The sequence below is a fragment of the Pleurodeles waltl genome, chromosome 4_1 (genome assembly GCF_031143425.1).
Source record: "Pleurodeles waltl isolate 20211129_DDA chromosome 4_1, aPleWal1.hap1.20221129, whole genome shotgun sequence".
In the NCBI taxonomy this organism is placed as follows: Eukaryota; Metazoa; Chordata; class Amphibia; order Caudata; family Salamandridae; genus Pleurodeles; species Pleurodeles waltl.
In genome coordinates, this window is record NC_090442.1 from 499,228,327 (window position 1) to 499,255,357 (window position 27,031).

At 42.5% G+C, this 27,031-nt stretch overlaps 1 protein-coding gene across 1 annotated transcript in view; it reads left to right on the top strand.

Moving 5' to 3' along the window:
* The window catches only part of LOC138287867 (podocan-like), a 98,641-nt gene extending 72,459 nt beyond the window's left edge, over nt 1–26,182 (top strand). Inside the window, exon 4 of the mRNA XM_069228796.1 lies at nt 23,133–26,182. Coding sequence (XP_069084897.1) covers nt 23,133–24,219 — 1,087 coding nt within the window. The 3' untranslated portion in view covers nt 24,220–26,182. The remainder of the gene's footprint in view (nt 1–23,132) is intronic.
* The last annotated feature ends 849 nt before the right edge of the window (nt 26,183–27,031 follow it).

A 27,031-nucleotide genomic window follows, 5' to 3' on the forward strand; every position in this document is an offset into this window, starting at 1 on the left:
AGCTTGCTGAACAGTGCCCAGCAGCAGGGTGAAGGGACAACTGACTGAGAAGGGGGCTCACTGCTGAGGGTGCCTTTGACTCTCTTGGAAGGGTTTGAGGAGGTTCGGGACTCAGGGTGAGACAGATGCCGACATGGTCAAAACTCAGACGTAGCTGCAGTGACTCCTGATGCGGAAGACGGTTCCTCGGATGAACATGTTGAACTCTAACATTGATGTGCACTGGATGGGCCCAAGGTGGTTCTATTCAGTGGACGTTTGGGGTGTTTTTCTCTAGGCTGGGACATTTTCCTCCCCAACACCATGACATCTGTGCTCAGCTGAGGTAGCTGGGTCCTCCAGTTGGTGAGGTGGTGTGAGTTCACCTATGCGATCCAAGTTCTCTTCTTCATTTATAGAATTTGAAGTAGTTGTTCTTATTGTTGGGTGGGTGGGGTGGGAAACAGACCTCTATGAGCTTGCTTGTGAGTAGTTGTTGTTCAATAGTAAGGCTGTACACTTGCTGGGATGGTGAGAGGCGGGGTTGGGGGAGGGGGAATTAGTTGTTATTTTCTATCTTTTCAATGTTTTACCCTGTTTATGGAGGTGAAATTATGAACCGGGTGCAGAACACTGGGATATACGACAGGCAGACACTTAACTTTAGTGCTACTACACTCCACACAGATGATACAGACTAGGGCCCTTAGAGGATGTGCAATACTCAGTATTAACATGGAACATCAGTGGGCTAAGGAATAAGGTCAAGCGGGGATTAGTATTGCAATATACACAGTGACTAAGCCCAGACATAGTTCTACTTCAAGAAACACATCCTTCTGGGGACCCACTGTTGCTTACAAGGTAGGGGAGCATACACAACATTGACACATGCAGGTCTTACCTCGGATTCCTGGGGACCAGCCATTTTGATAAAAAGAACCCTCTTTCTGGGTCATGCACACATGGATTGACCCACAAGGTGCCTATGTGGGGTTCCAGGGCTTCTGGGTATGGACCAATGTAACTTTGTTGAGCGTTTATGTACCCCCCTCAGTTGCAAACACCCACATTGGAAAAAGTGTTGGCCACACTCCTAGAGACGTATTGTGCATATTGTAGAGGGCGATTTCAGTGAAGTTTTGGCCCCTGACCTGGACCGGTCAGGGAGATAGACTGTATAGATAGGGCTGAATATTTGGCACAGGGTCTGTCTGACCACTCTACCCTCTGTATCTCGGTGGGCATGGGAGAGAAGGCTGGGAACTGTCTGGAAACAGAATCCCTGGGGACTGCAAGATGCAGAGGTGGCCCAAGAGCTCCAGATTGGCACAGAGCTCTACTTTTCTGAGAATGAGAAGTCAAAGGGCTCTGCGATCAATATGTGGGAGACCTACAAAGCAGTCCTGAGGGCTATAGTGCAGAACATATAAGTGTGTAAACACAGACTTGAGGTAGCAAGATGGAGGCACTAGAGGGTCAAATACTGAGCCTGGGGAGATCTCTAGATGACCCCCAATTTCTTCAAAATATTAAAGTATTGAATACAGTGACCTGGCATAGGGCGAGGCAATTAAACACGTTAGCCACGTACCACTGTCTCTATGACATGAATGATAAAGCAAGCAAGATGTTGGCAAGGTTAAACAGAAGAGAAGTGGAGGCCCGATGGCTGAGGCACATCACTGATCAATTGAGGGCATCCCACACTACAGGCCAGCATACAGCAGAGGAGATTGCCCTGTACCTTCGGTCAGTATACCCATTGGCATATGCTAAACACATTAGAGACTATCTAAATATAGTGGATACTCTGGTGGTATCAGTTGAGGAACGGGTGGCATTGGAGGAAGGAATAATGCTGCCTCAAATCCAGACAACCATTGCGAAACTGAAGCCATGGCCTCATTTGTTAAATTTGTTTTGGGAGGCTCAGGACAAAGGGTTGCTTCTGCTAAATCTCCAACATGCTTTTATTACTGTGATTCACAAAGATGGGAAGCCCAAGGACAGTTGTGATTCATATTGTCTGATTTTATTGTTGCACACTGAAGCCCGAATACTGGCCACAATACTAGCCACCTGGCTCCTGAAGATTGTGGTCTCATTAATACATGGCGATCAGCTGGGCATTAAGCCAGGAAGGGCAGCCAGATTCAACTTGAGACGGATTAGGCAGAAGCCTCATGTATTCCTCTTGTTAGATGCTGAAAAAGCATTTGATGCTTTACATTGGTCCTTCCTACAACAGACACTTAGGAAATTAGGTTTTGGCCCTAAATACTAGAAATGGATAGTGCTGCTTTACAATTCCTCGACTGACGGTAAAGATGAATGGAATTGTGTCATCAGTCTACCTGATGGAGAGATGGACCCAGCAGGTATGACCCTGTCCCCACTTCTCTTTTCTCTCACCATTGAGTCCTTGGCGTGTATGATACGAGCACATCCAGAGATATAGGCTTCAAGATAGAGCCCTCTGACACTGAGGAGGACAAGGTCTCCCTATAAGCAGATGATATTCTCCTTTAGATCACTGAACCCACAACAAGGATCTGATAGTTCTTTGGACCTTTGAAACATACAGTGGCTATTCCAGGTTTAGATTAAATTGGGGAAAGTTGATCATTTGTCAGCCATACGGCTGTCCTCCCACAGAGGTTGATGATAGATGGAGAGAGCTTTCAATACCTTGGCCTCTATGTGACCTCCTCCTAGAGACCTTTGCTTAGCCTGGAACCTGGGGGGTGGTCTAGCAATTTCTGGGAGATGCAGAGAGATGGCAGGGATAGCCCCTGATGATTCCTGGGTGAGCCTCTACTTTTAAGTTGATTACACTCTCAAAACTCCTTTATGCCCTTCAAAACACGTATCCCAAAATTCCCGAAGAAATCTTCACCTAAATAGACAAAATAGAGGGAGAGCTGAGGACCCTACTGTAGAACAAGGGTTACCCTAGAATGGCACTCCAAATGATGCAGAGCAACCCTTGCTATGGTGGGATCACCCTTCCACATGTTAGGGCCTACTACTGGGCTACACATTTGGTAACATTAATGACTAGACATTTACACCCCACATGCAGGCTGGAGAGGGCTCGATTGCAGGCACTATCACATCTTCACTCTCTGTCTGGAGGGAGAGGGGCCCGACAATGACTGCCGGCTACACAAGTAGCACTGAAATTGTGGACAAAACCCACCAAGCCTATAAGGTGGGCACAGAAGGTGACCAGAAAAATGCACTTGTGGGAGTCGTAAATACTGCAGGAACTGCGGAAGTTGATTGGATTTGAGGCCTGGAAGACAATTGGGATCCCCAGCAATCTAATCAAGAATGCAGACCTCATGCCTTTCCTCTCGGTCCAGAGGGATTATCAATTACACCTGAACTAGTTCTTAAAATAACCACAGCTTTGACCTGCGTGGTGGGCCAAGGAGTTTGGAGAGGCTGAAATACCTGACTATGCTACTTTGGAGGGGAGGCTGCTCATGGAGAAGCTCAGGAAAGGGGCGGTTTCCCTCACCTATTTATAAAATTAATAATAACATGCCAGACACCTTAATTAAGCTAAGAGAAAGGTGGATACGAGACACAGGAGAGATGGAATATATAGAATGGGAGACGGCCCTGATGCACCAATGGGAGGTAGCCATAAAATCCACGGTAAGGCTAATACAGCTGAAAATATTATACAAAGTTTACTACAACTGGTAATAATTATTTAAAATGCAGAGAGCGATATCCCTTGCCTGTGTGAGATGTAATGGGGAAAGTGGGACTTTCGCATACACGTTGAGGGGTAGCCCAGCCATTCAAGCCTATTGGAACAAGACAATGCAAGCATTATGCAGCATCCTGGGGGTTGATATCCCACTTGAGTCAAAATATATCCTTCTTGGTGTTCTGAATACTGTGGATATCTCAAGGGCCAAACTCCCCTTTAGTAGCTTAGGATTGGTGGTGTCATTGAGGTGCATTGTCAAACACTGGGAGGTGCCGGAGTTCTCCACCTTATGAGACTGGAGAAAGGAGATAGACATGTACATGGCCGCAGAGAAAATTACCTACAAGAGCACAGGGTGTCCCCACAAATTTTACAAAGTCTGGAGTCACTGGGTAAAATATTATGATCTAGACCTAGGTGGTGAGATTGGGTCTTGATTGTGGTGAACTGTATGTGGATATAATTATGTCAATGTGCTAATCACAAGTCTCTTAGTCTATACAATGTATTGCTGGAGGCTTTAGTGTGTTGGTGTGCACTTTGCTGCTGCAATATTAATCTCCCTCCGATAGTTATTATTGCTACGGGTGTGTGTTTGCATCCTTTTATGTTGTTTGTGCAAATAAAAATAAACATATTCAAAATAAAGTTTGTACCCAGCTTTCATTTTATATGTAAGCATTATGCAGCTGGCGGTGTTGAACTTTGATAAGCCAGATTAAGAGTTGATTTTCAAAATGTCAGTAGGGTGCGCTGTGACTATAGAGGAGGGTCAGGTGCTTGCTTGGGGGGTGGGGAAGCCGTCTACCGGTGACAGGGAAAGAATTCCCTGTCACCGGTAGCCCTACCGTCATGGTTTTCGTGGCGGTGCTACCACCACGGAAACCATAGTAGTAGACTGGCTCATAATGCCGCCGCTGGTCTTCTGTGGACCGCTGGGTCGGAGATGTACATGAGTGGTATGAGAGGAGATGTGGCGGATTGTCGGATCCTAGTCGGATTTTATATCAGAATTTTTAAAATTTCACTTTTTGAAAGTTGCCATTTTCTTGTCCTAACCATTGGGAGCCTGCAGCCTTTATCCTGGGTCACATCACTGTGAATAGAGTGGCAGTTTGCCTTTGTGTATTGCTCCCAGACAGTGAGACAAAGTGGGGACTGGGTGTTGGCAGAATGGGCCATCCTGCCAGAATTGCAGGGAAAAAGCTGTTCCTTGCCCAACTTACATTTGGAAGGGGTGACCGCTGATCACTCCCAAAGAACTTGACACAAACCTATTGTCATCCTAGACCACTTGGAGCCTGGGCAGGGGAGGAAGGAGATCCCAGAACCAGATGTTGGGGAAAATCTAGATGTTTCTCCCACTACAAAGGCTGGCACCAGGTACAAATATTGGACCCTAAGACCAACTCTTCAGTCCACTCCTGGACTTGTGGAGGACCCCCAGAAGGTCTGCCTTGCACTTCAGAAGACTGCTCCCTCCCCTTTGAAAGGGGGGCTAGTTACAAGAGTATGTCATGGACCCAAGGCATAGAATCCTTGCTTCTGGTTTTATGTTTGTTGTTCTTGACCATACATACTTCCTGTAGTATTATTCTGTTTTCACAGTTGCACTTAATATTGATACATAGCATCATTGATTAAATATGCAAACACACCTTTGTGCCTTGACCTATATGCTTTCCCACCTATATCCTATTGAGCATGCCTACTTGTCCTATGACCCCATACCCTTGCCTGTTTCCCTCTGCCCACCACCGCATTAGTATGTTTATGTTGATGACTACAGCGACTGTTCTTTATTATGGACTTGTATTAGAACAGCCCCAACTTATACTGGATCATGTCTCCATTGACCGGTCACAGCCGTGATCTACTTCTTTCTGCCCATTTGCTATAAGAGAATTTACATGGTTACCTTTCCAGATGTGGATGTTCTGTTCATATAGCTCATTGGCAGTGGTCTTTTTTTTATTATCGTGCTCTTTTCTCAATAAATACATAAATAAAGGTAACAAAGAACTGCCCTGCTGCTTGAGGCCTGCTATGCACCTCTGAGTACTGCCTTCTGCTTGAGGCACTCCTTGCTGCTTGATCCCAGGACTACCTGAGTGACTCCAAGAACTAGTTGGCTTGCCTCCCATTCTAAGCTACAGAGACATAAAAAGCTCCAATAACTTGAACCCTGCACATGGACCTTGCCTGAAGTGAGTCCTATCCTCCAAGTGGTTCCCATCCAGTCCCGGACAATTAGAAATGGTGATAAAGGTGCCCAAAGAGCCAAAAATTGAAACTTTGGACTTTGAAAAGATTCCTCCAGAAAGTGGCCTGAGAACTGACAGGAGACCAGGACCTACCCGCTCACTGGTCCGCCCAAGGTTCATCGCTGGTTGGCCTAACTTTTCAGTACCTCCAGCTATATGTTCCTCTAAACAGCAGCACGTTCTCTTCAGTGGCTCCTCTTCGGAAGGGTATCAGGGCTTAAGGAGCCCTTGTCAATTACAGTCTGCAGCTTCACCCCACTGGAGATTTTCAACTTCCAAAAAGCAAATAAGGCCGAACATAGAAATCTTCACAGCAACTTTGTCCAGTGGCTCCCTGACGGTGAGGTCTCTTCCTTGGACACCCTTGACTGCCTTCCCTGCTGACCTTTAGCTTCCCAGACATTTGCTTCAAATTTATTCTAAGTCCAAAGATAAACCGAGACCTGGGCCTTTCCCCTTCTCTCCATTGTGGTCCACCATAACTTTCAGCTTTGTCCCAGTCTTGCATGACTAGAAGTTTGTGGTTGGCGCATTTTAGTTCTATTTTTCAATGAAAACTTTAAAAAATTCATAACTTTGGTACTACAGATTGGATTTAATTTGTTTATTCAAATGTTCTCTATTTTTTTAAATTGGTGTGTGATTTTTCTTGTGCTGTGTTTTTACCTCATTACTGTTTCAGTGCTTCATGAATGCTTAATACATTGCCTCTAAGTTCAACCTGACTGCTTTTGTGCCAAGCTATTATAGGGTTAAGCACAGGTTAATGTGCTGGCTTTTGTGGTTCACCTTAACAGGGATTGTGGGTATTGCTTGAGACGAGCCTCCACCCCCCTCTATTACAATCTCACCCAAAATTAATTCCATCTACTTGTGTATATTTGTAAATTGTTGCATATTATTGAGTAGTGTGTGTGTAATAAATGTATGTTTACTTTATCAAAAGAGAAAGCACTGACTGGACAATCATTATTTAGTGTTATTCTTGTGTGCTCATTAACAGTGATTACTAGCCCACACCACCTCCTTTGAGTAAGCCTTGGACTGCTCTGCAACACTACCCTACGAGAGTCAAGCGTTACAAAGGGGTGTTTGGCTCCCAGTGGTGGGCGAGTGCAGACCCATTTCTTGTTCAGACCTCACAACTAATGAGCCACCTTCCAACAACACTACCCTCTGATATGACTAACTGCTCACCTCCACCACCACAAAAGAGAGCATTTGGGACGTCATTTGTACCTCTGTGATACATTTGGGGTTTGCCTGGAATCTTTGCTCAATGTGCTTCTTTTTGGTCTACTATATACAGAGCCAGCTTCCTACACTACACTTCCCAAAATAGGATTGCCTCCTACGAGATTGTCCCTACATGCCCTCTTTTATTACTATAACCTGGGTGACTGACTCATGTGCGAGACGCCACTGCTACAGTGTGACAAATCCTAGGTCAACATTTACCAGGTCTCCAAAGATGCCACTGCCTAAATGTGTTAATCCTCCAAGCACACCTTTTGATTCCCTGCACTTTAGTTTGACTTGTAAAACACAAATGCCCAGAACAGAATGTGTCAAGTTTTCAGTCCATTTCCTATGTTTTAGTCCCACGTTTGGGTTCCAAAGGTCTTGCAGTGGCCTACATAGTAAATTTGACATTTTTGCCACTTTCACAGTCTTGGGTACTTTATGGCGGACAAACATAAATTTGAATAATGTTTTTTAAATGTTTACCATATTTAAGTGAATGAATACATGCAATGACAGATGTTTCGTAGGCCTAAGCAAATTTAAATTAAGCAAGCTTAATTCATGCGATTTCATGAATTTCGGGTTATGCTTGTTACATGAAATTCTGGCCTTATTCAATTATGCCACCAAAGCAAAATTGAGGCATGAGACCACAAGAACAACCAGAATGCGAGTGGCATTTGTTCACAGTTCTGTTTTCCGTGATTTTCTTTTAGTGTGAAGTAAGTCCTCACATCAAAATTGATAAATGGACGCACGTCATGCTAAAAGAGAGTAGATTATGGGGGTCATTCCTACTCTGGCGGGCGGCGGCATTTGGCCGCCACGCGGCCAAAATACCGCTGCCCCCATTCTAACATTCCCGCTGGGCCAGCGGGAATGAGGGCTGCAACACAGGAGCCGGCTCCGAATGGAGCCGGCGGTGTTGCGGCCGTACAACGGGTGCAGTTGCACCCGTCGTGCTTTTCACTGTCTGCTAGGCAGACAGTGAAAAGCTGGCTGGGGCCCTGTTAGGGGGCCCCTGCACTGCCCATGCCAGCCTGTTGGCGGTGCTTCCGTCATTCGTGGCCCTGGCGGTCGTAGACCGCCAGGGTCAGAATGACCCCCTATGTTTTTTCATTTTACTACTCATAATCTCATTTAATTTTCCAAAAGGTTCGTAATTATATGAAAGCAAATTACGTTAATTATGCTCACCTTAAGGCCCAGATTTAAGAAAAGTGGTGCTTCATGCCATGATGCGCCACTTTTCTTGTGGCCCACTGCTCCCCCTAATGCCACCATGTGTGCGCTGTATTTAACTTATGGTGCACCATGGTGTAGGTTAGGGACAATAGCGTCATCACTTTTTATGCTATTGTTGTACTTTGCAGGATGAGTGCCAAAAGCTTTGGCGCTAATCCTGCAAAGTACATTGAGGCCCATTATAAATAATGGTGTGCCTCCTTTTAACGCCTGCTCTGTGCAGTCGTTAAAAGTGCCACAAAAAATGGTGCAGTGAAATATCATAGATTCCACTGTGCCATTTTTGAAAGCCCCGCCCTATTGGCGGAATGTCCCTCTTGCATAAATTATCTCAGCACAGGCATAATGTGGCACAAAGGTTTACAAAGTGGAGCAATGCAAGCATTGCACCACATTGTATTTATGGTGTTGCTTTTTTGCCACACTATCGCCACATTAGCGTTAAAAAATGACGTTAATGTGGCGATAGTAGGCGCTAGGCCCTTCTTAAATGTGGGCCTAAATCTTTAGCTTTATATCAGTGTACAGAGGTTGATCATTGTAGTAATTTAGGTCCAACAACTAAAACAAAATCCAGTGAGATGATATCAAAAAGGCAGACTGCCTAAAGAATGTTAGGCTAACTGGCTTACTTTTAGAGGTGGAATGGGCACTGTGCCATAGAAAGACTGTGGAGTGTGGTTGTTGTCTGTATGCAGTGAGTGGGTGCCACGATATATAGGGTATTTATTGAGGTGCTCATCAGCTGATCTCATGCTGCTTGGGAGTAAATATTTTGGTATATGCAACCAAAAGGGTAATTGTGTTCTAACATTTCAGTTGTTTACTCTAGAAGCTACAAGCAAATCCTAGTGTAGAAGTAAGCCAGCCACATTTAATTCTAGTCAAATGTGTCCTCACGTTAGAGAAGGCAGTTCTTTAAAAGATAGTTTTACAGGTCTGAAATCTTGGTGACTGTTCATTAGCCCAGCAGAAACTATAACATAATGCCACTTGTGAAGCCTGTGCAAAGCCAGATTACTCACAGCGAGAAGCTTTCCTGTAAACTTGGTGTACAATGGCAATGGCATGAGAGATTAGGAAGATACATTTGCCTTAACTTTTTTTTAGTGAGCCACAAAATCCTTCAATATGTGCCCTGTTTCTAAATTCAAGCCTGGATTGCAATAAATGTTACCAGGTTTCACATTTTTATGTTATAAACAGAGGAAACTACAAAGCGTTGCAGTTAACTAGTGAATTGTGAAGGAAAAGTTGTGTTTGTGTGACATTATTTCAGAAAGGTAAAAATGGGTTTACTCACACCAACTTAACCCCTTCGATGCCAGGCCTTTTCCCCCTTCCTTTGCCAAGTGTTTTTTGGTTGTTTGGGGTAGTTTGCACTTAGGCCCTCATAACTGTTGTCCACATAAGCTATCCATGCAAATTTGCGTCCTTTTTTCTGACATCCTAGGGATTCCAAAGGTACTCAGAGTTTGTGGGTTCCCCTGGAGGAGATCAAGAAATTAGCCAGAATTCAGCTAAAATTACATTTTTGGGGGAAAAATGGGAACAAAAATGGCTACAGAAGAAAGCATGTAGTTTTGTCCCTGAAAATGGCATCAACAAATGGTTTGTGGTGCTAAAATCATCATCTTCCCAGCTTTCAGGAACAGGCAGACCTGAATCAGAAAAACACATTTTTAAACACAATTTTGGCATTTTACTGGGACATACCCCATTTTTGTTATTTTCTGTGCTTTCAGCCTCCATCCAGTTAGTGACAGCAATGGGTGTGAAACCAATGGTAGATCCTGGACAGCTAAACATTTCTGAAAAGTAGACACAATTCTGAATTCAACAAGGGGTCATTTGTGTAGATATCTTCAAGTTTTTCCTACAGAAAGCAACAGCATTGAAATTGAGTTGAAAAAAGCAGACATTTCTGTCCACGTTTTCTTCTGTAACTTTTTCCAGCTATGGCAGAGTTTTGAAAACAATATACTGTTACATCTGTTGGACTCTTCTGAGTGGAGATATATAGGACTTTTAGGTTCATCAAGAATGCTAGGTACACAGAGCCAATAAATGAGCAGCACCTTGCAATGGGTTTTCATTGTATACCAGATATACAGCAATTCATTTGGTGAAGTATGAAGAGTGAAAAATAGATAACAAGGAAACCTTTGTATTTCCAAAATGGCCACACGATAAGGTGATGAGAAGCAGTGGTTATTCGCACATCTCTGAATTCCCAGGTCCCCATACAAGCATGTGAATTAGGGGGCATTTCTTTTTTTTTTTACACTCTGTCTTACATTTAGAAGGAAAAAATGTAGAGAAAGACAAAGGGCAATAACACTTGTTCTTCTATTCTGTGTTCCCCCAAGCCTCCCAATAAAAATGGTACCCACTTTGTGGGTAAGCCTAGTGCCCGTGATAGGAAAGGCAACATGGACACATCACATTTTCACATTAAAATCTGATGTGTGTTTTGGAAAGTGCCTAGCTGTAAATTTTGGCCTCTAACTCAGCCGGCACCAGGGAAACCTAGCAAACCTGTTCATTTTTTAAGACTAGGTACCTAGGGAAATCCAGGATGGGGTCACGTGTGGGGCTCCTATCAGGTTCTGTTACCTAGAATCCTTTGCAAACCTAAAAATTTGGCAAAAGAAACCCTTTCTCCTCACATTTCGGTGCTGTAAACTTCTGGAATCTGAGAGGAGCCACAAACTTCCTTCCACCCAGCATTTCCCTAAGTCTCCCAATAAAAATGGTACCTCACTTGTGTTGGTAGGCCTAGTACCAGTGACAGGAAATGCCCCAAAGCGCAACATGGACACATCAAATGGTTACATTGAAAACTGACGTGTTTTTTGCAAAGTGCCTAGATGTGAATTTTGGCCCCTAGCTCAGCTGGCACCTATTAAAACCTAGTAAACCTGTGAATTTTTGAAAACTAGACACCAAGGGGAACCCATGATGGGATAACTTGTGGTGCTCTCACCAGGTTCTGTGACCCAGAATCCTTTGCAAACCTAACAATTCGGCAAACAAAACACTTTTTCCTCACATTTCGGTGATGGAAAGTTCCTGAATCTGAGAGAATATACAAATGTCCTTCCACCCAGCATTTCCCCAAGTCTACTGATAAAAATGGTACCTCACTTGTGTGGGTAGGCCTACTGCCCGAGACAGGGTAGGGTCCAAAACACAAACACAAAATTCCCTTAAAGCATCAAGCTCAGAGACGTATTGCTGGTTATGTTCTATCCGTGTTAGAACCTATCCTTTAGATAAAAACACACTCCTATTTCAAACCTTTTTTTGTTTATATCAATAATATTTTCGTTTGTTATATTCTTATAAAAACATTTTTTCAAATTTATTCAAAACAGTCACTAGGTCCTCTTAGTTCCTACTTTATTGGTTGTAGACATAAAACTTTTATTTTAGAACCTATTGCACAATATTCATGTTAAAAATATAAAAATTTCACAAACAAAGCTACAAACACTCATACAATATTTGTTACATAAAAATATCCTTATTTGATTTTTCGCATAAAAACTGTTGTTAAAAAAACATATCAAACAATCTATGCAGATAGAGGTTGCTCATATACAAGTATTTACAAAAAAAAGTGTCAAAAAGTGTCAATGTGGCGTTTCTGTGGTTTTTCCAATAATTCACCTCACCTTCTTCAGGAGAAAGAAAGCTTTATGTACAACAAATCATATTTATTGTGTTTACATGGCACATGATTTCCAATTCATTTACTGCCATCCATTTTCTATGTTTATTTACTTCTCCAAGGTTGTCAATCCTTTATTTTCTTCTTTTAATTTGAGGATTCATTTTGGTTTAAAAATTCAAAGACCGTTCCCTGGTCATGTCTTTAGAATTTTTTTTGTCATAAGGAGGTTTGTTCCCGCCATCTGGACCATGTAGTCCTTCATTAATCAATTAGTGAAGGACTACACAGCAAACCAGAGAAACAATTCTACAGATCTCATAAGGAGGTAACAGACAGTGGGAACAAACCGCCTTATGACAAAAACGTTTCTAAAGACAATTTTGAGGATTCCTGCGGATTCGGGAAGGCTCAATCACAAAAATGTAGGGAAAATGCGTGATTTCAAGCAAAGTTGGCAGTTTGCCGGGCATTGTGGGTAAGAAAAAGGTGTGGGGTGCATGTGAAGCACACCACCCTGGACTCACCAAGATGTTTTGTTTTCAGATGTGTGAAGGTCTGGTAGATTTTTCTAGGTGGGGGTGTACCAAAGTCCTAAAAGTACAGCTGCTCACTATTCCAAGTGTGATAATATTGAGAATTAGCCATGCTCTCTTGGCCAAAATATAACATCAAAACCCAAAAAACTCAAATGTCCTCTTGCTTGGCGTTGGCATAAGATCCTTTAGTTTGCCATGTAGGCTGAACGACTGTTACCCCCTTCAGTAAGGGTGGGGGTCATTACCATGCCCATACTGGTTGTCAGCTCCCACCCCTCTATTTCTTTTTGATTCCCTGGCATCTTGTAGGCTTTCTGCCCCCAGGGGAGTGGAACAGGGGTAATTGCCCCATCTGCCCACCATTGAGCAGAACAACTTTGTCCCCATTTATTTGGGGTGGGGGTATGGCCATACACCCACCCTCTTTTAAAAACAATTCTTCTCTGGCTTCTAGTGGGCTTTTTGACGCCTTTGGGGGCAGAAGGGTCTAATAAAAATAGGCCGATCTGCCCCCATTGGGGGCAGAAATGACCAACAGTAATGTGCCCCCATGGGGAGGTACCCTTGCTCAAGGGGCCGCCCCCCAAAACAAAACACACACACAAAACAATCCCTGGTGCCTAAGTGGTTTATGCCCCCCTTGGGGGCAGATGTGCCTATTAGAAACTGCCTAGAATAATATGCCTCAGGGGAGCAACCCTTCTCTAAGGGGTTGCTCCCCTTATGAAACTATATTAAAAAAATAAATCCCTGCTGTCTAGTGGTTTCTGCCCCCCTTGGAGGAGGATTGGCCTAATAAGAATAGGCCAATCTGCCCCAAGGGGGAAGAAATGGCCTAAATTACATTTGGCCCCAAGGGGAATGACTCTTGCCTAAGGGGCCACTCCCCTCCAGTAAAAAAACAAAAAGAAACTGGTGTCTAGGGTTTTCTACCACCCTTGGGGGAAGATCAACCTAGTTAAAATAGACCGATCTGCCCCCAAAGTGCAGAAATGGCCTAATAAAAAAATGCCCTCTTTGGGGAGTGACCCTTGCCCACGGACCGCTCCCCTTATCAATAAATAAGGATCTAGTGGGCATTCCTGCAGCACAATCGATTTACGATTGTGCTGCTGGAATGCTCAGAGAGACATGAAAGGAAAGGAAAAGCCTTTTCTTTCCTTTAATGCCTCTCTGACCTGCCACCTTCCCCCATCCGAGGAGAAACAAATCAGGTTGAACTAGAAGGCACGTTTCCAGTGCGATGGGGGTGACCTTTGATGAGGTCAGCGCGTGATCACGCGCTGATGTCATCAAATGTCACTGGGGGGGCGGGTGTCAGGGGAAGCATCCATGCACTGGGAAGTGAGGTAGGGGGCCCACAGGGGAAGCGCTAGTGCTCCCCTCGTGGGCCTGGTGCAGAACATAATGGTCAAATCCGTGGCACAGCAGCGCTGTGCCACTGGACTTAATCATTACATACAAGGCACCAAAGGAGTTAACCTTGTTGGAGCACCACTGTTAAGTTATATTGTGTCAAAATGCCTTTTGCCTTGAGAATCTATATTATTGTCAGTGGGGTCTCCTGGTACAATAGCGAGATGAAAAGAAAAAAAAAGATGTTTTTTCATGGTCAGAATCAATGCTTAAAAAAGAGCCGGCTTTTTACAGCCTTGCAAATTTTCTGGCATTTTCCTCTAGTTGCTGAAGAAAAAGTGGCTTGTTCCAGAAGAATCTTGCCATACAATTCTAGTTTGATGAAAAGGAGGCATGATAAGGAGATCTTGGGAATATAAAGAATGTATCAGGGTTATGGCTGCCCCTAGAAAAAATTATTATGTCAATTGTGTTTAAGAGAAATCAAACTAAAAACATATCCCCTCAAACTGAATGAACAAGACACTTTGCTCAGTCACACTCTTAAAACTTTCCATCTTTCACCTGAATACATTGTGGACCAGTCATATTTGACAGCATTCCTATTGCCACCATATTTTACCCAGTCACTCATCTTTCAGGAAAGTTATGAAAACATTCCAGTTTCCTAATCCTTGTGATAGGTAGTGTGCTTTCCTTGTGGAGCAGCTGTATGTCAACAGGTTCAGTGACTGTCACCAAATTGAAGCAGAGAAGACACAAAGGGAGAGAACATGCCAAGTGAAGCTTTGTTTCACAGGAAATGATCATCTTTAGTGTGTTGTACCCCCAAATTGTTCTGTGTTTGCTGGCTGTAGACCTCTGTGTATTATACCCTTGCTAAGCAGTAGTGAAGTGCCTGTGCACCTCCTTTTAATGTGGTTGAATTGGTATAGTCCTAATAGGTAAATATAACTTGCTTATAAGTATGCAGCATATGAAACAAAGTGTACCAAAGGCTGGTACGTTAAATGCCACTAGTGGAATTCAGCACCTATAGCACCACCCACTACAATGGCAGTGCAAACATGGATTCAGCCCTATCATTGTAACCTGAACGGAGCAGTGTGAAAACTGCAAATAAAACCTTTGGACAAGTCTAAACCTTCCTTGTACATTCCTTGTACATATTAGTAAGTCAATCCTAATGCAGGGTGCATATTATTTAAAAATAGGACATGTATACATTTAATGTAAACATGTCCTTACCATGACAAGCACCCAAAAGCTATATCTGCTGTGGGATGACTGGCTGGCTCATAGAACAACACTGGGACGCAATTTCAAATACTGATTTTGCTGTCTCTAATTAAAGAACAGCTAACGATACAATTCAAAAACTCTTTTAAATATGTAGTAGAATCTGAACTCAATCGTAAAGGTGGATTTTTAATGAATATTAAGGAAAAGCAGCTCTTAGAAAGTTACCTTTTCCCTTCCTGAAATCCTGAAGACTAATTTACATGAGCCTTTCAATTTGAACCCAGCCGATGAATGGCCCTGAACAAGAGGTGAAATCTGCCCTACAGCATAGATAAAGGCCTGATTGTGGGGCGGTGTTTTTGTTTCTCTGGCAGGATGACAACTTGGCCTGTTCCCAGGAGCTTAATTTATTTCAAAGGAGTGTCCGGTCACAAGCAAATGTAAGATGACACCTGGACAGGCCCCCTTATTTTGTCCTCACAGTCAGGCATGTATTTAAACCTGTGTGGAAGAGCTGCCCCCAGAACAGGTTTGGATTGCTCACAGAGGAGGGCTGCTTATTACCCTGGCACACCTGTGGATGGGCACACAGGCTCTGTGCAAGGTAAGAATGGTTTTAGCATTTTGGATTTAGGTAGAGATGGGCCCTGTGAGTTTGTAGTAGGGCACTCAAGAATTGCTGCAAACGTGTGTAGGGTTACCCTTGGGAACTTTTACCGTATTGGTTAGGGAGGGGCAAGGAGTCAATCCCTCCCATATGTTAGTGCCAGGCATAGGTTGTGGATGAACAGAAGAAGACTGAACCTGCATGTCTGTGACCAGAGAGGATCCCTGAAAGATTGAACCTGCTCCCTCTTGTACCCAGGACAAAGAAGTGGTAACAGGACTGACTTTCTGTTCAAGCTACAGGGGCAAACAAGCTACAAGGACACAACAAGCTAGAAGAGGCATTTTCTTGGAACCGACCGGCTGACCAGTTCCAACTGAATCATCCTGGGGCCCTGCTGCTGGCCTCTGCAAAAGTGAGCCTTCACTCCCAAATGATGTTCCTGAGATCCTGAAACCCTTGGATGTGCCTGTTTGGACTTTACCACCCTTCAAAACCTGCGACCTAAAAACTTTTTGAACTTCAAGACCATTGGAGGACTCAGACAAACCTGTTAAACCAATCCACCTGAGATGCATTGCAGCAGAGCGGATAATTCAGGTTCCTCCCACTCAGAGGTTCTCCTCAGCAAATCTAGTTCAGCAGGACCTTGCAGAGAAGATATCCAACCTCCTAGAGCCCTCTTTGACTACATCTTCCAACATTGTCCCACTGAAGGTTTCTGAGCTCTGAAAAAGTGACTAAGTGCAAACGTAGAAATCTTGACTAGGCAAAGGTGCCAAAAGAATTTAGCTGGTGAAAGGACCTTCCCTGGGCACGAATTTCGATATCTCTCTGTTAGATCGTTCAGTCTTAGGGTGGTCTTCCCCCAAACTTTTTGCCTTCTTCCTCCATTTTTTTTTTATGATCTTGTTTTAGCTGGCCTGAGGACTCTGTGCACTTTACCACTGCTAACCAGTGCTAAAATGCATGTGCTCACTTCTTAAAACATGGTAACATTGGAATATCCCCAAATGGCATACTTAATTTACTCGGAAGTCCTGAGTATAGTGGTAGTACGTGTACCTCGGGCCTGTGAATTAAATGCTACTAGTGGGTCTGCAGCATTTGCTGTGTCACCCACTTAAGTAGCTCTTTAAAGATGGCTCAAGCCTGCCATTGCAGCCTGGGTGTGCAGTTTTAAACTGCTATTTCCACCTGGCAAAATAAACCTTTTACCTTCCTCCAGATTCAAACCTCCCTTTGTAATGTAGATAGGTCACCCTTAGGGCAGGTTGCAGAGTATTTAAAAAGTAGACATGTAATATTAAGTTTTACATGTCCTGGTAGTGAAAAACTCTTACATGTGTTTTTCAAATTTGCAAGAACTACCTCTCCTATGAGATAACACTGGAGTTACCTTATTACAAATAATAAGCTGTAAATACAAAATGGGAACAGGTAACCAGTTCATGTTTGGTGTCTTTAGAATTGTAATGCAAAATCCTCCCATAGTAAAGTCTGATTTTAGACTACAATTTTTAAAATTCTACTTTTAGAACATTGGCATTTTCCCGACATCCATTTAGTGCCTCTAGCCTGTCCCTAGGTCACATGTCTGGGTTTAGCTGACAGTTGGGCTTTGTGTATTTGTCCCAGATAGCCACAGACAATAGAGAGCTTAGGTGTGCCTGGATGGACCATAACTGGCAGGATGGGAGGGAGGAGTGAGGCACCACCCTACTTACACTTGAATGAGCTGTGACCTGCCTCTACGCAAATGGCTGCATAAACCCTTGTAGTTCATCTGAAGCCAGGATAGGCAGGATGTATGGGGACTTCAAATGGCAATCTCTAGATGCTTCTCCCACCTTCCAGAGGAACAGACCAAGGTATAAATATTGAACCTCACACATTAACTCTTCAGTACACTTTTGGACCTGACTAAGACTCTGCCAGGAAGAAGGACTGCTGTGTTGCTGAAAGGACTGCTGCTCTGCTGAACCTCCTCCCTGAAGAACTGCTGCCTCCTGTGCAGACCTGCTGCCTGCTCCCCTCTTACCTGGGTGAGAAGCACTGGACTGCAACCAGTTCCCATGACCGCCAGAGTGACTTCAAGGGCTAGTCTCAGGTAACTAGCAGCTGGACTTTGTGACTGTGAATTCTATCTTGCTGAATACTACATCACAGGCCTCGACCCTTGGAAGTGGGCCTGAAGTTGCTCTGTCAGCCCAATTGTGGTACTCTGTCCAGTGGGCCTAACAGGGTCGCTGTAGCCAGACTACACTCCATTGTGGTCGGCCTGAACTTGTGACTTTGTCCTAGTCCAATGAGATCTAATATACACAGTTTCAAACCTTCTTATCTCCTATTCTACAGATTGCATATTTGTCATTTTGGACTTGTTTCATTTATTACAAAATATTCATTTTTTTCAAATCTGGTGTGGTATCCTTTTGTGGTCTATTTTCACTGTGTTACTGTGTTGCACAAATACTTTACACATTGCCTCTGAGTTAAGCCTGATTTCTCTGTGCCTACCTACCTGAGGGTTGAGCACTTTAGGGTTTGTTTGTGACTTCACCCTGACATGGATTGTGGTTCCTGCTTGAGTAGGGTTTTGCACCCCTCAACCAGTAATCCCAGATTCTAGCACTCCCACTCTGAGCATTCCCTGGGACACTGGGAAAGCATCCAATGGCTATCCAACCTTGTACAGGCTCCCTTGGCTACCACCTGCACCCTTGCCCCACTCACGATTTGGGACTTCCATTTATGAGACTAAGTCCCAAGGTAAACATTTAGACTCGATCAAACCTGGCTTCTGTAACTGACCCGCGGTCGGTCCCTGTTGGCCTCAAATTAGACTTAGGTCCTTTTCTACCGCAACCAGTGGACTATATATAATACTTCAAAAATGAATAGCTCTGTTCCCATTCATGGGATATTTTGTCATTTTGGTGTCATTTTATTTATTAAAATGTACTCTATTTTCCTAATTTGGTTTGGGATTTTTTATTGTGTTGAGTTTTTTTTTAAACTGCTTTGGTACTGCATAGATTCTTTACCCATTGCCCGAATTTGAGTATGTCTGCCCTATGCAAGGGGGTTGAGCTCAGCTTAATTTAGTGACTTTGAGGCTTCACCCTAACAAGGATTGTTATTCTGTTGGAAGCTGCATATCAGTAGAGGTAAGTACTCACCTACCACTAGCAAAAATGCCCCCAGACAGTGTTAGGTCCAGTCAAGTTCTCAAAACATTAGCCCCTGCCTCAAACCTTAATAGCTTGGCAACGAGCAAGGGGGCTTATTTTAGGAGAAAGGTATGGAAAGTATTAAAATACACCAATACAGTAAATAAGTAAGACACAACACACAAGCACACAATACAAAATCCTACACCAATTTATAGAAATAGTAAACATTTTTATCTTTAAAATGACACCAAAATGACAAAAATCCAATATAGGGAAACAGAGTTATGAATTTTTAAAGATTAGATTAAAAAATTAGCTTTTTATTACTTAGAAATCAATACCGCCAACCAGGGACATCTGGTTGCACTTGACCAGGGCCAAGTCAAAGTTTGTGGCTGACTGCAATGGAGCCTTGCTCAGATGCACTGCGTGGGAGGCTTCAGTCAAAATTTTACTGTTGCACTTAAAAACTATTCTGGAACTTTTCCCTCTTGATATTGTGTGGTCCTTCCCAAAAAGCTAATTTTGATGCAACATCATCGGACTGCCGTTCCGCAGGACCCCAGTCAAATTGTGAAATTCTGGAGCTCCAGAGCTTTCACCAGGACAAACCTGAAATCCTGTCTGGGTCTCAGTTTAACGTAGTCAGCTTGACTCACTATGGTGAGTTGGTCCACTCGTGTTTTTTTTCCAAAAGTTGCTCCAAACTTCTCCAAACATCTGGAGGTCCTTCTAGAAGTTCTCATTTGCGTCTCAAAGTGTCCAAAACACAAATCCAATACTCTAGGAGCCCTGAGATGGTCTTTGGAAATTTGGGGTTTCAATTCCCACAATGTACCTGACCAAATCCTTGCAAGTCCACTAGATTCTCCCCAGAGTGGGGACCTTTTTGGAAGCTAGTGCCTGGCAGCTCTTTTAACCTGTTGCTTTCAGGGAGTGCACTCCTGAGTCCTTTGAAAAGCAAGGCAATTCCCTTTAGGCTGTTGATCCAGTGTGTAACAGGAGCAATACTTCAATATGCAGTCCTCTGGGTTGCAGACCAGGGTTTCAGCAGGGCAATCCATCTCTTGTTGTGGTTTCAGGCAGCAGATCTGAGTTGCAATGCAGATCAGCCACTTGTATTTAATCATATTGGGGGACAGTCAGCGGGCATCCTTCTCCAATGAGTTGCAGGATGCCACCCAGAAGAACGACAACTTCCTCCAAAGTGTGGCATGTTCTTGTCCCATAATGCACTGCACTTTAACATGCCAAGATGGATGATTTTCCTCCAGGGGAGCAAGACCTGACTGAACCAACCCACTGGTGTAGCTCATTTCCATTAACTCCCCCCTCTGGACATCTGCAAATGCCTTTCCTAAGCCCACTATCTAACTGTAAGATGCAGTGTGAGAGGGGAGGCCTGGCTGCATTCCTTTCTTCCATTTGAAGTCTCAGCTTGATTTACCCAGCCCCCTTCCTGGTCTGGACTCAGCATCTGCCACCCTCACCCATCAGATAACCTCTGCTCAGTGCAGGCCACTTATCACCTCATAAAAGCAGCCTGGCTGATCCTGTTATGGCTGACCAATCAGGAGAGACCACTAACAGGCTGTAATTTGACTCACAGAAAAGAAAGTCTTATAACTTTTTTTCTGTATTAGTTATGATACATTCAACAAATGAAAGTTGTTGGGGTTATCATTATCATAAATGTGAGTCATTTTGTGTAATTTTGAGCTCCTTCCTAGCAATACTTATGCTTATGAAAAGAAATCCATTTTAGCCTATGGAGCTAACTTTCTTCAATAGGGGCAAATGAAAGGTGCATTTTCCCTCCGAGGGCAAATACAACATCTTTTCTTATGTTCCTGCTTACAGTTACATTGATTTCACCCCTGGGGCATATGTAAAAATAAGGTAGACTATCACTTTGGAAGTACCTTTATTTCCGAAGTCAAATTTGCATATATTTTATTTTTTAAATACAGTCTGCAAGGCAGGGCTGGCTTTAAAAATGACAGAAGACACACAGCAGTGGAGGAAATCTACTGGGACTCTAAACTTCCCTGCCCTATTATATATTATGGACTTATAAGTAGTTTGAATCCCCCTTGCCCTATTATCTACAAGGGACCTACATGGTCTGTCATTGCCAATTGTAATTGTGACAATTTGCCATATACCTTTTAATCAGAGCACTGGCCCTGGGACTGTTTAGCAAAGCCAAGGGCATAGGCAGGGGCAGTTACCACCAGTATCAGTCAGAAAGCATTGGGGTGAGCATGCTAAAGGGATACCTTTCTCACAAATTGATGCTCAAGGTGGGTAATCACTCCTCTTGATTAATAACCCAATTTTTTATGCATGGCATAAGATCTATAAATGCATCTAATGAAGAAATAATAACACAACTGTCAAATATGGTAGACTGTGGATAAAAGTAGCAAATATGAATATGTCACGTGTACGATATGAACTGGGGTCGCATTTTGTAGATGGTGCACTGTCCCTGTTTCTGCCATGCTGCACCTTTAACTAGGTCAACCTATCATTAATAGGGACAGTACACCATATTACAGATAATGTGCTGCCTTTCACAATGCAGGTGGCACCTGATGTGCTCTTTAAGGGGGAGACAGAATCACCCTGCACGTGGGTGCTGTGAGTGGCTGCACCCATCTGCAGGACAATGTCTAGGGGGATTCATGGGGGCCACATTCCCTCTTTGAGAGCGGGTCTTCTTTGTGGCACACAGTCAGTTTGCCCTGTGATGGACTCTATGCTGCTGAGCCCATGCACATAATAAGGCATAGGAGTAGAGGTAAAGTCAGTGGTGTAACATATCCACCCGCAGCCCCTGTGTGATACAAGGGGCCCCTAACTCCAGGGGAGCCCTCAGCACAGTATCTTGTCCTGGTTGCTCTTGATTGAGTCCGTAGGGGGGCTCCTCCATGTAGTTTGCAATGGGGGGCCCTCAAGTTTCATTACTCTTCTGGGAACAGTGATTCCCACCTTTGCATGGGGCCAGAACAATGCACATGAGGAAACGCACCTCCAAGATTGTACTGGCACTGTATGTATGCCAGCATTATCTGTATTACAGAAGAGGCCACAAACGTGTCTGTGGTCTCTTCTGTAATACAGAAGTGCTTGCGGCACAAAAAACACAGGGCTCTTGCCAGTTGAGCCTCTGGGGGTATTTTAGGTTATAAGGACCATGGTGCGGAATAAGGTGATGGATCTGTCAGTGTAGGTCTTGTGAACGATATGATGAGACTAATATATGATGGATTTAAGTAATTACAAATCAATTACTAAGGCAATCTTGCTATCAGGTAAAATACAAAAGTATATTATAATGGTAGAAAGTTGATACTGAATGCCTACATTTCATGCAAACAATATCTAACTACATATCCCACCAGATGTACAGTAAATGGTAGCACATGTGACCAGTTTTAAAGTACTCAGTACTGTAGATTGATCCACTTAACATGGTAAGAAACGATGGTTATCAGCCATGATGCTTGAATGACAGCATGTTCACGAGCAGCAAGTAGATGTGGAAACTCCGATCCTTACCTGAAGAGCAGAAAGAATGTCAGAAAAAAATTCAAATTAGACACTTTCAGCGCAATAGGTAAGTACACTCACCATTGGTCTAGAAGAGAAAAAAGAATGCTGCTACCACACTCCACACTGACTATTCGCAGGTCAGCAACATTCACTTGATTGTCTCATATCAGCCACTGTCTGAGCAGAACTGTGATCGATTTACAGTTGTCTCTTAATAGAGCAAAATGTTTATATTTTCAGTTTGCTTCAAAAATGAAGTGTTTAACAGGTTTATGAGCTATGTGATGCTTAATTATATCATCAAGAGACTACAAACTATGCAAATATATACGGTTTTAATGTATGCATTTTTCATTGAAGGCATGAATATAAAATAAAACTTTTGTTCGCAAAGATTTCATCTTAGTTTGAAAAAGTGCCTTTCTCCTAGAATGCAATTTTTTTTTATTTTTTTTTAATGATACAACATTACATACGCATGACTAAATGTTGAAATCTTATATGTTCTGTTTCTTTTTCAGAGTAGTACAGTGTTCAGACAAAGGATTATCTAAAATACCATATGGAACACCATTTAATACAAGATATTTGTTACTTATGAATAATAAGATAGATTTCATCCAGTTGGACTTGCTAAGTGAGTATTTGTCATTAGAGTTCTTAGTATTAAGCAACAACAGACTGACGGATGGATCCCTAGAAGGAGCCTTTGAAGGTATACCAAAGCTCACACGTCTCTTTATGGAAGAAAATAATCTTTCCAGCTTCCCTGCAGACCTTCCCCCATCTCTTCTGGAACTTCGTTTAAATGACAATAATATTAGCCACATTTCAGACCGTGCTATAAGCAGGTGCACGAATCTTAAGATCCTCAGCCTAGAAAGAAATGGAATAACGGATCAATCCATCCCAAGTGGAACATTTAATTCCTTAAAGAATTTGCAAATTATGCGACTGAGTTTCAATCAGCTGGAGGTGGTTCCTTCTAATCTTACTATTAGTCTAAAACAACTACATTTAGAAGACAATAAAATAACATCAATTCCAAATGATGTCTTCAGTGAACCATCTGAGCTTGCAAGCATTCATCTGAACAACAATCAAATCACAAACAAGAGGATTAAGAAGAAGGCTTTTCGAAATATGACCAAATTGGAAACACTTGACATGGCGGGCAATTTACTTAAGGCTGTCCCCAAACATTTACCGAAATCATTGAGAAAATTGATACTCAGTGGAAATAGCATTACATCTGTGAAGAAAGATGATTTCTTGAAATTACAAAATTTAACTCATATTATTCTTTCAAGCAACAAAATATTAAGAATTGAAGCTGGTGCCTTTAAAGGTCTGTCAAGCCTTGAGCATCTGGATGTTAGCAACAATCAACTATTAGAGGTTCCTCGAAGACTGCCAATTACTCTACAGACTCTTTTTTTGTTCAATAATCAAATTCAAGTTATCCCAGAAGATTCATTCTGTGGCAGACAGAATTTAGAAAGTCGTCTCATTCTTGTGCGTTTACAGAACAACAAGATAAGCCATACAAATATTGATTCATATGCACTCAGATGCCTGCGAGGTTTTCAGGTTGTTCACTTTTACTGAACATGTTATTTATCTACTTGAGTTCTCACTGAAAGGTGGTAATACATGACACTGTCTCGTTTCACCTTACAATCTGGCTAATCTTTTGAGTTTCAGCCAAAGATCATACAATTATAAGGGTAGTGCCACTCGTCCTAAAGACCATTACATTTAAAGCAGGCTAAATGCTATTTTCTAGCTCTAGATTTAAGGAGAACATTTTTCCAGGTTCTCTGCTTTCCCATAGGTTCCCCAAAACTTAAAGGTAAAAAGTAATTATTTTCTGCACAATTCCCTTAACCTAGCCCTCAACCGGATGTTCTATATATTGCTTTGTTAGGTGGTATAAACGATTTTCAACAGTAGTTCGTAACATTTCTTTCAAACCTGGGCTTAACAAAATGATCCTTCCTGAGCTGCATCTTTTAGCCCTGAAGCATATGTTTACAGAGTCTTCTCTTGTGTATGACGTTCCACATTCTCTAGAGCATGTTCAGCATGCAAGAAAGCTATGAAAAACGACAGAGATAATCACATGAGGGCATTGTTTTACACAAAGAGCCAACATTAGCTGAGCTCACAGGCTATTTTATGTGTCACTGTTTGGCTGAGCTTTAAGTAGGGTAGAAAAAAAAACAATGAGAAACATTACAGTGTAAGACCCTCTGTTGTTTCACAAGCAATTATATAGAGAAGGGTATGATCATGTAGCTAGGACTCCTAATGGTCGTAATAAATGACTTCAAATAGGCAAAATGAAGTCACATACCTCCAAGGCACAAGGCCCATGCATTGTGTATTGTTGACTCTGCAAAACTGACAGGTAGGCTACAACACTGTGCAGACCGGTGACATTAAAGAGACAGGCAAGCCTGCATCTGGTGAGTCGGCCATAATTTAGGTCCTGCTTATTAGGAGCTGGTCCATATTTTAGTGTTCTCCAGAGCAGAGTAACCTAGGCTTGAAACAAACTCCAGCTTTGTACTGTGAAAGTGTTCAAAGGTAAAGTGATTAAAATGGCTTTTTGTTTTTTTGTCTGTGGTCAGAGCTAATGGAGAGCGACAAAAAGAGCTTTCAAAGCTATGCCTCAACATTGGAACCAATTGCTTTCCACATATCTCAAAATCTTGTTTTTCCAAGAATGTGATGCTTGATGTATGATTAACAGGGCAATGCCTTTGTAGAGATTAGAACCCTTTGATTTTTTCAAGAAAGCTTCCATAGGGTCAGACTATATATATATATATATATATATATATATATATATATATATATAATAACAGTGATTGAGAGGTACATTACCTGTGGAGATTGCTTTGGAGGAATATGGTATGCAGCTGTCCATGGAGCAGAAGCCTAATATTCTCAAGACAGATCATACCAGCTTCTTTACATGTCCCTGCATATAGATGCTATATGAGAGCTAAATTCTCTTTCTTTCCCTATTTGAAATATGGGATTTATTTTATCAGGGAGTGATAATGGATTCTTTTCATTGCCCAGGATGTGTAGATACACCAAATCATATTAGGAAGTGGGAGAGTATGTTCCCTGTAAGTGAAATCCACGTTGAAGCAGGAGTTCGAGAACTAGATGGGTTACTAATATTATCTTCAACAGACAATTGTGTCCAGGATTTCAAGAGTAAATGTCTGGGAGCTATTTGGTAGCAAGGGACCAATATCTAATTCTGCTTTACATCTGTTACCCTTTTCCCCCATCTGCCTCTTCAATCAGATAATATAAAGCAACTCTTCAGTTTACCATTGCTGTGTTTCATTTGCCCCATTTCCATACCATCAATGATTGAAGGAGCTGACTCACAGGGATCATTTCTAAAAAACAGGATTACACGTAAGGATTTATAAAGAAACATTGGGTTTACTGTATATTAATTATTTTGAACTATTGCCACTATGCCTGAGAAACAACCTATCATATTTCACCAGGAATAATTAGTTACTTAATAAACGGTTTTACTGTTTTTTAATATCTGTCTCAGTAATTTTTTCTAAAAGAGTGAGTCATTGGGTCGGAAATTCTGTAAACTTAAAAGCACATACACTGAAAGATATTCCTCCCCGTCAACATAATCACAAAACATGATATCACTCATACATGTGCGAGGGGGGACTATGAATATTTCATACCTCTGAAAGAGTTTCATTCAACCCACAATGAAGAACCTTCTTTAAATTACATATTATGGTCCACTTGTACTAACAGGCATGCAGTAAACAGTAGGTAAAAAAGGTGTGCTAACTTCCTTCCACCTTCCTGTAATTTTTGTGATATGACCTATGCTTTAATAGGTCAATGTGCAAATTGATCATTCACAAATAATCACAGAATTGAATGACCTTCCTAATGAATATGACTTAGGTAGGCCACTATTTGCACCCCCTGTAATTAGCTACAAATACAGAGACAGTTAGTTGCCTGCAAGGGAAAGCAGACCACCAGTCTTGTGTTTCCTTTCCCAAAGGGGAAACATTTTTTGTATAGCGGCCTATGGTTAACTAAGAAGTTGGTGCTGCTTTAAAGGAGGTGATTTCCTGTTTGGGAAGATATTGGGAGGAGTAGACTATGGTAAAAAGGGACCACTGTCTGCTCTCTCCCGAGGTCTCCCAACAGCATTCTCAATATGGATCTGTTCAACAGGCAATAGTACATTGTAAAGAACCATTTTGCAGCTGGAAAACCTATGGTTATGTGACTTAAAAAGTTTATGACCTCAAAATGGTTTTGTGCATGTGACTCAAAGATACCTAAATTGTCCATCTAGAAAATGCTTCTAATTCAGCACACCCCAAATGTCTGGTATGCAGAACTG